The 13,654-nt window shown below is 38.9% G+C and overlaps 1 protein-coding gene across 3 annotated transcripts in view; it reads left to right on the top strand.

Annotated features, from left to right (window-relative positions):
* Positions 1-295: 295 nt before the first annotated feature.
* Positions 296-13,654, top strand: part of LOC129733840 (neuronal acetylcholine receptor subunit alpha-7) — a 124,549-nt gene continuing 111,190 nt past the window's right edge. The window contains exons 1-2 of one of the 3 annotated variants that reach the window (XM_055695378.1): positions 296-1,687; positions 2,436-2,822. In XM_055695378.1, coding sequence (XP_055551353.1) covers positions 2,570-2,822 — 253 coding nt within the window. In that variant the 5' untranslated portion in view covers positions 296-1,687; positions 2,436-2,569. Of the gene's footprint in view, positions 1,688-2,029; positions 2,823-13,654 lie in introns of all 3 variants that reach the window. The other 2 variants (XM_055695377.1, XM_055695376.1) reach the window with 2 other exon arrangements.

The following is a 13,654-nucleotide window of genomic DNA, read 5'->3' as shown; positions in this document are numbered from 1 at the left end:
CGACACTCAGAAACAAAACCATCGTCAACCGTGTGGTGCAGTAAATCACGTGCGTGCTCTTGGCACTGCACCAATAACGTCACCAACGTTCCGTCCTTTTCCAAAATTGTAATCATCGCCTGGCGTTTCGGTTGTCTCTATCCAAACGTCATTGACGTGCCGTCATCAGAAGAGTTTGGTAATCAGAAGACGGTGAGAGTGAGAGCAAAACGAGCAAAATGAGTGTCATGGCTGTGAGTAGCACTAACTTCGGCGAGCGTTATGCGAAGCAAGGATACGCAGCATCCACACGGCAGCTCGGACGACGACCGCGGCGAACAATCAGTTGCAGCTCGAGCATCGGTCCTTTGCGTCAGTTAATCGTCGCGTTGCGATCCTGTTGAAGTGGTTCTTCCACTGAAGGACAGCAGACAAGAGAAGAAGATTTGAAAATGAGGAAAAACTAACTGTTCACAGCTAGGCAAGAACGCAAGAATGGTTAGAAACTGCTGTAAGCTTTGTTTAGTAGTGAGTATAGCATTGCAATAGTAGGCTCTGTCTGCGACGAGGACAGCTCGCCAATCGATCCGGATTAAAGCGGGATACAGTCGACTTCCGTTTGGCCTACTTCGACACAAGAAGAACAGGAGAAAAAAGCTTTTGTTGCAAGTTTCGTCTGCTGCGGCTAGTGCCATTCGACGTCGCGGTTGTTCAATGTGTGTTGTATGTTGGTCATTACTTTCGCAAAAAGGGTCCTTGACTCGTGCTACAATTCTGACGCAGTGAACGAGAAAACCAAGAGGAATACAAATCAAAAACGGCATTTACATCCTCAGTTACTCTGTGCTAGTGTTTCCCAGTGAGAGTTTCCTTCATTGTGGCAGGGAAACCGGAAAATTACTGGGGAAACCAACGGAATTCGCATATATGATACAAAAAAATGGAAAATGCATTGTAGGATTGACTATTGGTAGTAGTAATTGCAACAGCAGCAGCGACAAAGGAAACGCCTGGTGCTTGGTGACGAAACAAGTGGGGCAAAATGAGTCAGTCGAGTGGCAGTGTTTATGGATGTTGTGTCATTTTGTGAATGAAAATCGATACCAGCCTAGAGTGTCCGTAAGCAAAAAAGTAACCAGTAGCACACAGACAGCACATTGAAGTTGGTATTTTTTTGTTTTCTCCTGTAATGCTGCTTAACATCCCGCGATTGTGCATCCGATGTATTTGTTCGAGTCATGGCAGAAAGGCCTAATATTACTGCACATCGGAGAAAAACACAATAAAAAATTGGCAATCGCCAGACCGGAACTCGACGTCCTGCCGCCTATCCAGTCTACCGTGTAAATTATTCGTTGTTTCCCTCAATTTTCGTGGACGGACGTTCAGTTTTTTTCAGCCGTCGCTTTGTGCATTATTGATGGTAGCGATTTCGATTTGGAAAACTATTGTGGCGTTAAATTATATGTGGCGCCCAATACTCGTAACGGATATAAGTGAACAAAAGAGTAAATAGGCAGAAGGAAAAAAGCCAGTTTGAAAAGAAACTATTCGCGTTTACGTCGACTGAAGGTGGTTCTTGCGTTTTACAGAAGGAAGGTTAACTGCTGCTTGTTTGAAAATAGTGCAAATTCAGCGATAAAGTGAACGCGAGATGGCGCTGCAAACTAGTCGACGGGCGCCGCTCTCATTTCGTCATCATGAAAAAGTAAAATTATGATGCAGTGTGAAATCAAATTCTATTTACGTCCTTATCCAAACTTGAAACCAAAACACACAAAAACACTTCAGCCCCTTTCAGTCAACAAATCGCACTTTGTCTCTCGCATTACGCTAGAGACAAAACAACAAAAACAGACAATTCCACGGTGAAGGCGCCTCATTTGTACAGCCTCCACTGTCAATACTCTATATCTTGAAATCTTCAATAATAAAAACTGATTCAACCAAAGCAAAATGACAAATACGGACTGCATCTGTCAAAATTGTCCAGCATACCAGAACAAAACTCTGTCACTCTGTCTTCTGTTTCTTTCTATGTATATCCAAGCTCACAACTAACTATATACAATCACACCACCTCAATAAACAGTTGAGTGCACCGCTAAAGCAACAGTTTATTAAACACCAAGTAAACAGCTAGCTACTAATCAAAAACAGTTAAATCAAAAGTAAGCAAAATGTTAAAATGAGAAAACGAATACTAGTTACTATCACTGCTACTACAATTACTAAACAAAAATTTGCATAAAGTAAACCTAGTTAAGGGGCGTTAAAGATAAAGAAAAAACGAAAAATCAAAATAAAAATAAAAAAGCGAATAAACCAGCGTCTTGAAAAGAAACAGCCATCAGAGCAAACCGTTAGAATCAAATATCGAATAATATCAGTCAGTCAATTTCCGAATCCATCCTCTCCCACTTATCCGCAATACACAAAAACCCCCGCCCCCACAGATAACTGGAACGTATGATCATCGTTGTTGCCGTCATCGTCTGCTACGATCATCCCCGCCAAGTTCCCTGTCGTCGCAGTCATCATCCAAACTAGACCCTGGAAGAAGTTGGAGCACCGTCGTCCGTTTGTCAACATGGAACTGGTCACGACGACCGCCACCTTGGCACTGATGTTGACACTGGTGGCGCTGATGTTACTGTTGCCTTATCACGGTGTGGCAGCGGCTCTTACTGCCGATTTGTCCACATTGGCCAGCAGCAGTAGCTGCAGCAGCGGACTAACTATGCTGTACCGGTTCAGTGCCCTGACCGGTCGGCGGCTTCTGCTAGGATTACCGTCGGCGATGCTTACACTCGGAATCAGCTGGATGCTGGTGCCATTGCCAGGTGAGTTTGAGTTGATGCTGACTTTATCGTACTGCATCAAAACTTGATCCCTTACTTGTGATTAGTTTGGTTTTTTTTTCAAAATGTGTAATGCCCTAATATTTTACATAAACCTAACCTGAAGCGTATAAATCCTGAGTTTATCATCGATTTGAGAAGTTTGTGATTTTTGAAAATCGAAGTCAGTGGTTCCAGTGGTCTTCTACATTTTTATTTAAATCTTTGAATCAACAAGGATTTTAGCGTAAAATTAATCAACGATCTATAAAGTTTGATATATTTGTTTTATCTTGATTGTTACTAACCTAGAGAGTATAAAACATTAGTTCAAGGGGGGATCCTACTCTTGAAAGTGATGAGATGCTTACACACTCAAAAATATTAGGCCAAATGAATTTTTTGATATCTGATCACGTTCAAAAGTTAGGCGTCGTCACAAATTACGTAACGCTAAAAATCTAGATTTCAGACCCCTCCCCCCTGAGTCTGCGTTAACTATTGTTACATAGTAGAGACAGTTAAGTAACTGGAATGTTTGCTTAAAATTCAAAATTTGAAGGAGGTTCGGGTTGTTCAGTGTTACGTAATTTTAAGAGGGGGGAGTCATATTGAACGTTACCTATTGTTACATGGGGGAGGAAGGGGGTCGGAAATTTAGATTTTTAGCGTTACGTAATTTGTGTACAACGCCTAATGTGTGTAATCCATACACACAGAGTAGAGACAGTTAAGTAACTGGAATGTTTGCTCAAAATTCAAAATTTGAAGGAGGTTCGGGTTGTTCAGTGTTACGTAATTTAAAGAGGGGGGAGTCATATTGAACGTTACCTATTGTTACATGGGGGAGGAAGGGGGTCGGAAATTTAGATTTTTAGCGTTACGTAATTTGTGTACAACGCCTAATGTGTGTAATCCATACACACAGAGTGCAAGTAGCACCACGATTCTCGGCGGGTGATGCCGTATGGCATTACCTAATATCTAAACTTGGATTAAAGCTTAAAGCTTAACAATTATACTCGATATTTTGAACGATTGTTGTTGTTGTTGCTACTTGCATGCTACAACATGCGTGACGAAAATTTGAAATCTACCGTCTGTCGGGGTGAGATTGTGCCAAAAAAGGATACATTTTTGTTCCTTAGCTTGTAATGTACACATTTAGGCAATTAGTTTGATTAAAATCACGTCAATGCACACTTGAATGATTAGTTAACGACTGCCACAAATATGGTTAAGTTACAATAAACTATAATTTTGCTAAAATTAAATGAACTTTGGCCTAATCTCACCCCTTCTTTGGCGTCTCCAGGTAGCTTAGAAAGAGAAAACGTTAGGACATAAGGCCTGAGAAGACTTTTCGTTTCAATTATTATATGTCATTGACCACTGTACATTCCATTGGAGATCTCAAAACCGCTGGAAACGTACCCACAACCCTCCTCCCTCGCTGGAAAAGTCATCAGTTAATATAGAATCGGTGTACAAAATTTTGTTACATTCCATAAGTAATATCAGTCAGTGTAAATTTCCATCTAAAAGTTGCTAGCTTACTGTTCTCAAGCTTTTAGTCATTATTTCAAATAATACCTTGGCTAGACATCACACCCTATGTAAACAATGCAAGTGTTTTGGTGTATACTGATATAATTTGGTCGTAAATATGAATTCCGTACATTGTACCGTTCATCACAGCTTGGCACAATCTCACCCCAAAAGGGCTAGAAAAGTGTACAGTTTGGAAAAATATTATTTTTTGAGCCAACACAGATTTAATGCATAATATTTCCTCAACACATTCAAGACGACATCCTAACGTACCAACTGAGCAGTAAGTTGATCAGATTTCTTGAACGGGTTGGTTTGCCTTGGACATTTTTGGATAACGTTATTTGCGCATGTTTTTCACCCTGTACTTTGAAACATTATTTAAGTGAAACAGTTCACTGATATTATCTATATTTTATTTGAAGTTGTGAATAAATATGTCACGTTTCATAAAGTATTGAATTTGAAGTATTAGGTTCTAGAAATCTCAAGTAATTTAACATCAATGGCTCAATCTCACCCCCGTGGCTTAATCTCACCCCGGCAGACGGTATACATTCTTTTGGCAATGTTTTTTTTTCGATATGCTAAAGATAAATGATGATTCCTATGCTGAAAAATATCATTTACAGCTATTTTGGAAACGAAAATAACGATATTTCAGGTTGTTTAAAATTTGTTTATTTTGGTTCACCAGCTGCTTGTTGCTAAATTTGCTTTCATTTGATCGTCGTTGGACCGATTTCAATTCGGTTTGTTGCAAAAGCTCAAAAACTAGCGCTAAAATTAAAATCTTTGTGGTTTCTTACGAATTCATCAGTATTTCTTTAATGGTATGGAATGTTCATTGTTGAAAATTACATTATTTTGAGCTTTTATCAAACTTTACTCACTTCTCCAAATTTAACGTAATTAAACCTCAACTAAGATTACTTTAAGTAAATTCAATACTTTTTTTTGTTATTTGGAAACTTGTTTGATCAAATTTGATCAAGTTTTGACTGAGTTAGAAGAATTTTTCGAAAATATGAAAAATTACACCGGGCATGCAAGGGTTAACTTTGACAGGTATGTGAATCATGCAAAAGTTGCGTTTAAGGACACATTAACATTGCCTAGGGGTGTAAGAGCAATATCTTTTGATTAGTATTTTTTATCACGAATTTTCACGTGATCAATTTCATCCCACTGATCAATTCCACCCCATTCCACGGTACTGATCTAGTGAGAGCAGCCACGTTCCCAGCTGCCAACTGCTTAATACTGATTATATTTACATTCACGACATGCAAAATACATCTTCAAATATATCTTAATCAATAGCCAAAATACCCGATTTTTTTTCGTCTTTCCAGGTCAGGGTTCCTCCTTAAGAACAAGCTGGGGTGTTTGTAGTTTTTGGGATTTTTTCAAAATGAATGGTTCCGAAATACTGCTCCTATTTTTAATTGGTCACCGTTTTAATTCGGCAAACTCTTAAAAACGCCTCGTAGTCAATCATTTATCTCTCTCCCGCGTTTTAGCAGCTAAATATATAGTTATAAATTTCAATCATAATATAATTCCATACACTTATACAGGTAGTTTCTAAGAATGGATTGTAGTGATTAAAACAAAATATTAATATGTACACTGATGTTGCTTTTTACGTGGGTTGTTTTTATGTATTTTTTCAAACAGGATATTATTACAATTACGCGGATTATTTTTACTCGATTCGAAAAATCATTTGTACGCAGTATCAAATAAGTTTAGTATAAGTATATCTAATCTTATCTTTTAAATGCGGTACAACCAACCGCGTAAAAAGCGACCCCAGTGTACTAAGAATATTATTCTCGATAAAAATCCTCTTATTTTTCCAAAATGCCAAAGTCGTACTGATAGCTCATACAGAAATTACTCTTAGATGTGAGATGACATTCCTCATAAATTCCTCAGCTCCCACTAGTCACCCACTAGTCTTTCCCAGTGTAATACTGATCAGCTAGATGTAAGGGTGGAAGCAAATAGAGCCGCAAATGAGACTGTGAACCAGAAAGACATTCCTAGATTTATGTTTGTCTCGTACAAGAGATTAAATTCCTTGCCAGCTTCGGCATCTTTGCTAGCAAGACAGTCCAAGATTGTAGAAGGAAGAGCATAATATTTGATAAGTTGTCGGCTAATAACTTATCGCACGACTACGAAGAAAAACATCGCTTTCCAATTTCGATCTATAGTTGAATGCTGAATCATTTCTGACCATTTGAATAACAGTGAGCTGCTCAAGTGTTTTTATATCTTTTTGTGAGTTTGTTTTTTTATGTGTTCCGCATGCTTATAAAGCTAAAGTCAGCTTTAAAAAATTTAAAAAAATCTTCTAGTTCCAACCTGAACAAAAAAAAAAACAATCCATCCACGTAGTGCAATAAACATTTACGAGAAGAAGCCGGTGCCCACCGGAAAAGACAACAATAATGATAAATTAAATTTCCTGACGTCTGTACGTCATCCGTTTTTACGAGCGGATGCTTTTCGATACGTTCAGTTACGCTGCGGCGGAAATTATTTTCAATTTCACACCAGAACGACCGCACGGACGCACGCCTCGAGAAGTTCAATGGAGACGCACGATTACAGGTCGATTCAGTGATTGACCGATCGCGCCTTTATTTACCAACAACGATTGTAAGTGAACGGGGGAAGATTTCCATTTTGCTCTAACTTGTTCGAGCAAATACATCTTTGTGCTCCAAATAGCGTAGACATCTCCCCCTCAGTGATGAGTGCATAAGTTTGTAGCTCAGTGTATTAGTGTATATTTGCACTAGAAGATTAAAACATTTCCAAATGAAACTTTTGCTCATCCGACAAGAAAATCGCAAATAGAAAACTTTAAGATTTTCGACTGTTGCAGCCTTATGGAAGAACAGTACCGCACTGCTTGTAAGTGTTGCACTAATCGCAAAAACATATTTTTTTCTCTAATCCTTTAGTGGGTGAAAGGTATTTGTGGTTGTAATTAATACGAATGGAATAGCAAACCAAATTGAAGGGGAGAAGAAGAAAACGAATGGATAATTTTCTACTGTGTCCTACCACTAACGGCAGTGGTTAGTTGTTAGTTTCTTGGAGCATGTAGTGGTTCAGTAGAATGCACCGCTGGATCGGGAGGAGAAGGAGTGAAGCTAGTGCATTTAAAGACTTTTCCTCAAATATTGACAGTCGGCGTAAAACTTTGCAGTCTGTTTTAAGCATTTTTCGCTTACTTGCTTGGATGCATTTAGTATGATTGTCTGTGGCTGTGTATGATGTGCGGCGGTGCACACAAGTGTCCTTGCCAAATGTGAGTATGGTTTTCGCTGTTTTTTGTATGTGTTCGCATAACAAGTAAAGGAGACCGGAGTAGCTAGCTGAGAAGTGCTATTCAATAAAGTTGAAATTTTCGTAACTTTTATGACAGCTTAGTGTGTTTCTGAGGGTTTCCTTTTTTCATTATCCTTTCTCCTCTCATACTCAGCATCAAAATGGAACGTCGGGAAAATATTCTTATTCATAACTATAAGTTAAATCTTCGTTAATGATTGAAAATCCTTCAAATGCACGTTCACGGTCCAGACGCAAACTAATCATTATTGTAAATATAATCAATTATCTTTCACAATTTTTCGTGATTCACATTTTTTTAATCAACGTCATGTTGCATCAGAGCTAAGGGAACCCTATTTCGTCTTTTTCTTTGGCGGAATAAATCTGTTTTATGTACGGGTTCGGCATTATATTCAATTTTGGTTCGCATCTAGCAGAAAGTATGTACCAAACCGTAATCCGTGTAGCCAGAAATGGACTCGTGTTCGTGAGTCAGCCGTTTTGTATACGCATGAACAGCAGGTACCTATCACCGAAATGACCATCATCACCATCATCATTGTTTCTCCTTTCGGTAGTGGGGTTTGATTTCAATTTTACGATTGCATCCGGAGTTAGGTTGGTCAGTCGGCAGGTCAGTTTCGCTCCAAATACGGTCTATTTCTGGAGCTTCCAAATACTGATTGGAATCTGACAAAATCTGTGATTCAGAAGTTCGATATGGAATGAGAACTCTTTGATGCCAATCAACGACCGTGGTTAGTTCGTTAGTGAAATGATTCCCCATCCACCAAACATAATATGTTGCCAACGGAACATTTCAGAGTTTTCGCCAGTTCCAGTGATTGCAAAACAGAAAACTTACATAGCGGTTCTTCTACGAATAGAAACGAGTTAGGAATGCTATAAAAATAAATCATATATTCTTCTACTATTTAAAAAAACAGCAAGAATATTTATTGTGCCTGTTTAGCCCAAACATATGTGCAAAATCATAAACCATCTTTCTTTTAAAACTACTCATTACATATGGGTATAATCTATAGACATATCTATATGTTTTAACAGCTAATATAAAGAATCAGTTGAAAAGTGATCGAGTTAAAAATAATAATGTGAACCAAGGTTTTTCTTTATTTGTAGCACCAAGAAATAAAAAAAATATAACTCAGCCAAATATCATCCGATTTTCACTAAATTACTTCTATTTGATTCGTTTTTAAATATATTTTAAAACTCTTTACGTATTTGTATTACCTTTATTTAGTGGAAAATTGCAAGGTAATTTAAAAATTGTGTAAAAAAGTGTAAACAATTAACTCAACATGTTTCAAAGAAATTAGTACATACCAGCATATATTTTCAAAGCTCTGTTTTTTCCCTTTCCAAAATTGCCCAAACATTGAAAATCGGTTGAAAAATGACCGGGTTAAAAAATTGTATGCGCAGAGGTCCATAAAGCCTGTATCAGACTAGCCGCTGCAGCGGTCCACCGCTACCGTTCCATTCTTTTTCGACCAATCAGCGCACAGCGGTCGACCGTCGCTTGTTGTTGTTGCAAAAAATAGAATCATTTCTATTTTTGCCGCCAACCGTTCCCAACCCTTCGCCATGTCAATGACAGCAGTCGCCAACCGTTGGGAACGGTTGGCGGCAAAAATAGAAATAATTCTATTTTTAACAACAACAACAAGCGACGGTCGACCGCTGTGTGCTGATTGGTCGGAAAAGAACGGAACGGTAGTGGTTGACCGCTGCAGCGGCTAGTCTGATACAGGCTTAAAACGGTGTTTAGAACACAACTTTAATTTTTGGGGGTATTTGGAAAATGTCTAGTATGAGCGAATGTTACACTCAACAAGACCTACAACCTACACTACGTCACTTCAGAAGTTCTAAATCGCTGTAGCACAGTATAATAAATCAAATATATAATAATAATAATAAATCAAATTCGTATTATTTCTGTTATTTGATTTTCTTTTTGGGAATAATTGAGAGTTGTTTTATTTCAAAGATAGAATGGCCTGAAACGATACATTATTTCCGAACAAAACACTTAAACGATATGAGAAGCTATTGAAACTATAACGAAAATCGAGATAAAAATAAAGAGAAATCGAAATTTTGTTATCATTTTTCCATTAAAAATTCGATGGAATTACGTGCAATATCGGAAACTTCTGAATAATGCATATTTTTACAAATATTTTATACTTCACATTGAATACTGAGCTTTCAGTATATTTGAGATTAAGTCCAGAAAAGCGATATAATAAAATTTAATCCGCCAAATTTATGTCGCAGAAACCATACCTCTCCTGAACAAAAGTTTTTAATACCTATTGTGACCTATTCAGAAGCCAAGAGCGGCAGTGCCATCACGATCCCTTGATTCCAAGCAAGCCCAAACCCCAGCTACACGTTTGTCGTTAAGTTTATTTCCGCATCACGCCAATTGTGCCGCCATCGTTTTAATTACGTGCCCCCGCGGGATATTTTGCCGCCGCGTCGTAGCTAGAGGGTAAAGCCGTACTGATTAGAATACCGGATGTCGATGAATTTTCCCCCTATATAACAGAAACCGTGTTTTCCATCGGGTACGGAACGGTACTCCACGAAAAGAGAATTTTATCCACAGCAAACGCTGTCACCGTAAACAACTGAACGGAATCCTCACTACTTCTTATCTGCGTTTCTGTCCCACACCTTTGCTGCTTGAAGAACGTACACTCAGTCAGTTAGCAGTCTGCTAAAGTACCTTAATCCTCCTTAGTCCCTCGTCAGCGTGAAAAGTGTTTACGTGCGGCAACGACGACAACGGCAATCGTGAGCACGATGCGGAAATAGTTCCGTCAGTGACGACATCCGCCCATCAGTAGCACCCGTTATTCGCTCCGAATTTACGAGTTGCAGGAGAAACGTTTTGTCGTTTGATTTTTTTTTCTTCAAAACTGAAGTGAAACCGTTTATTTGGTGGGAAAATTTGCCAGGCGAACTATGCCTGCTATTAAATCAGTAGGATTATTCCGATTTTGTTTTCAAACTCAAAGTCCCACCGATCCGTCGACATTGAAATTTCGTTTGGGGGTTCAAAGCAAAGTTTTCTATTTGTCGATTGTTCTCATCGTTATACAAAGTGAAGTTTGATGAAGGTGAGGTTTTTCTTGGATTGGCTTGTAAATCAAGGTAAGCTTAGAGAGCTTTGGGACTTTGATTTTTAAGCAGCGCTTGCCTAAGGGTAGAATTTAAGTAAATGATGTTTGATCATGCCACTTGTACATATGTTCGTTATTCGTTTGCTGTTATACTCCTTCAAACTGGTCAGATAGTTCATAAAAACTAAATTTATTTCAATATATTCCAAAGCAACGGCAGCAACATTGCTTTTGTGATTAATCCAACAACAAACACTCCTAGGATTAGTACACCGGATGCAGTAGCAAACGGGCAACAAAATGAGCCATTCCAGATTTAATGTTTTGTTGATGGATTGAAATGGCCATTTGTCGTAAAATTGCACTGAATACCAAGCTACGTGCAGGAATAATCCTTGACGCAACTTGCTCAATTCATCACGTTCAACCTAACGTCGAGTGCGACCACAGGGAAACTTCTTCCCTCACAAAGGCCTCATAACACTTTAGGGCAACCCTTTCTACTCATTCAGTATGTCGAGAAATCCACTCGAGTCCAACTCTAATTAATCTCCAAAGTTTCCACTTGGCGAAATTCGCTTGTGTGAGTCTTATATGCTGCTGCTGCAGGGTTCCACTACAGTCGTCCTAAATTTGTCTCATCAGCAGAGCCTGGTCCAGTTCATAGTGTGCTTTTATGCATATGTGTATGTTTGTGTGCGTATTTGTATCCCAAGACGATGTCTCTGCTGCTGCTAATCACATTTGTCTTCATCTTCCGAGCAGTTTGGTAAACATTCCGGCTGGTTAAGCGACGAGCTCAAGTACTCAACTCTAGCCGGTAAGCACTCTTCCGGGGGCCAAGTATCATCTGCTGTTGTCCTTTGCTGGGCTATAATTTATTAAAATTCAATTGCATTTCGACTCGTCTGGTACACACGCGGAGATGGATTAATGCTAGGAAAGGCTGCAGGGGTCGGGTGCAGCTTTGAAGTGGCCACTCCAATTTGTCAATTTGTAGCACTTTTGTCCTACATGCCCAGCACAACGACACCGGCGGTCATCGTCGTGGTTGTTGCAGTAGACAGCTGGCAGGTACAAATCGTAACAAGTGTATTGGGGTCAGGGTTGCCACATTTAAATCTGTGTTTTCCCTTGAAAAAATCTGAGCATCTGTATCTGGAACAAAAATATCTGTAAAAAAAATCTGTATTGTTTAAACATAAAGAACTTTGTTTTTTTTTAGGTTTTTATGGTACATAAACGAAATTTTTAGCGAAACGAAATCTGTAAAATACAGATTAATCTGTACATGTGGCATCCCTGATTGGGATATGCGTTAGTTTCGCTCAGAGCTAGAAAAACTTCACTTCAGTTTAGCTTCACTCTGGTGAACCTGAACCTAGATAGAGCATGCTGGTGGATGGAGAAATTGACCAAGTGGCCAAACCAATGGCTACGATCTGACTAAAGATGACGCTGGTGTACCGATTTGTCAATAGTGAAAGCGCTTTATCGTACCCAGAATTGAGAATGGATTTCGAAAATGTCATTGAAGAGGGTTAGGAAGCCTTTGATTGGGAAACTAGCCCGTATTGCGAGAGTGAGTGCGGCATATCTGATGAGTTAGGTTGTGAGTTGGTTCTTTGTTGAATAACTGTCTATTTCCGCTATAAACGAATCGGCCAATGAATGAATACTTCCTTTTAGGTTCGAAAGTTTATATTTTATGCTACTCCAATCGCACCCACAAAGATGATGCTATAGCCACTTCTGGTGAACCAGACAGAATGCGCTATAGGACCAGCTTGAATTGATTTGAAACCGATCAGCAGACATCAATAAGGTCATGCTCTTGTTCGGCTGTCCGTTTTGGTTGTTGGATGAAGAGATAATTCCAGCAGTGTTGATTATGTAATCAAATTACCGTTTGTTGCCTTTCGCTAGCCCGATGAGGAGAATGCAGCAAAAATATTTCAAAATTGTAACCCAAGATGAAATGACAATTATCGAATGAAATTTATGTGTATTATTTGAATCAATCCCTGTTGTAATTTTGAATTTAGAGACATAAAGTCGAACCGAAATTTCCATTGTCTGTGATTTAGGGTTTAGCAGTCATAAATCGGTTTACTTCTGCGGTTCTACAAGTATCGCTTCTTGTCGAGTGCTTTTGACAAGCAATAAAAAAAATCACAGGACCGATTGACTGCGACAGGAGTTTTTTCACATCGATCTTCTTAGAAACCCGAAACCCGAAAAAGGCACAATTTAGTTAATCCGTTTCGGCAGGCAATATATCATTCTAAATTACTCTTCGTGATGGTGCTGCTAGCCATCTCAAGTAGCTGGTACGAAAAAAAACATAGTAACAGTAAAGCCGTTCAATATTCGGAAAGGGTCTTACTTTGGTTACACACTTTCTGCGCGGTAGATCGATAGCTCTACACTTTTTTGTCCGTTATGCAATCGTTTCTTTAAGAGGAAGCTTAGTTTATTCGAAGAAACGAAGGTACTCTCCATAATTGCAAACAATTGATTTCCCACAAGACTCTATCCAAAACACTGGCACTCGTCTAACACTACATTAAAAGGTCTCGGTGTGTTGGCAGCCATTAAAGACAACATAACGTTCTACCTGAAAATTTCCACACTACAAACGGAGATACATATGAAAAAAAAAAAACAATATGGTCTGAAATCAAATAGAGAGCGTTAAAAAAGTTTAACTCTAAATCAGAACCAACATTGTCGGCCACAGCATTGCTTTGGATGAAAACATGCATTTTCTGCCGT

The sequence above is a fragment of the Wyeomyia smithii genome, chromosome 1, assembly GCF_029784165.1.
Source record: "Wyeomyia smithii strain HCP4-BCI-WySm-NY-G18 chromosome 1, ASM2978416v1, whole genome shotgun sequence".
NCBI lineage: Eukaryota > Metazoa > Arthropoda > Insecta > Diptera > Culicidae > Wyeomyia > Wyeomyia smithii.
Note: the sequence above shows the minus strand (reverse complement) of the source record. Positions and strands in the feature narration are given on the sequence as shown.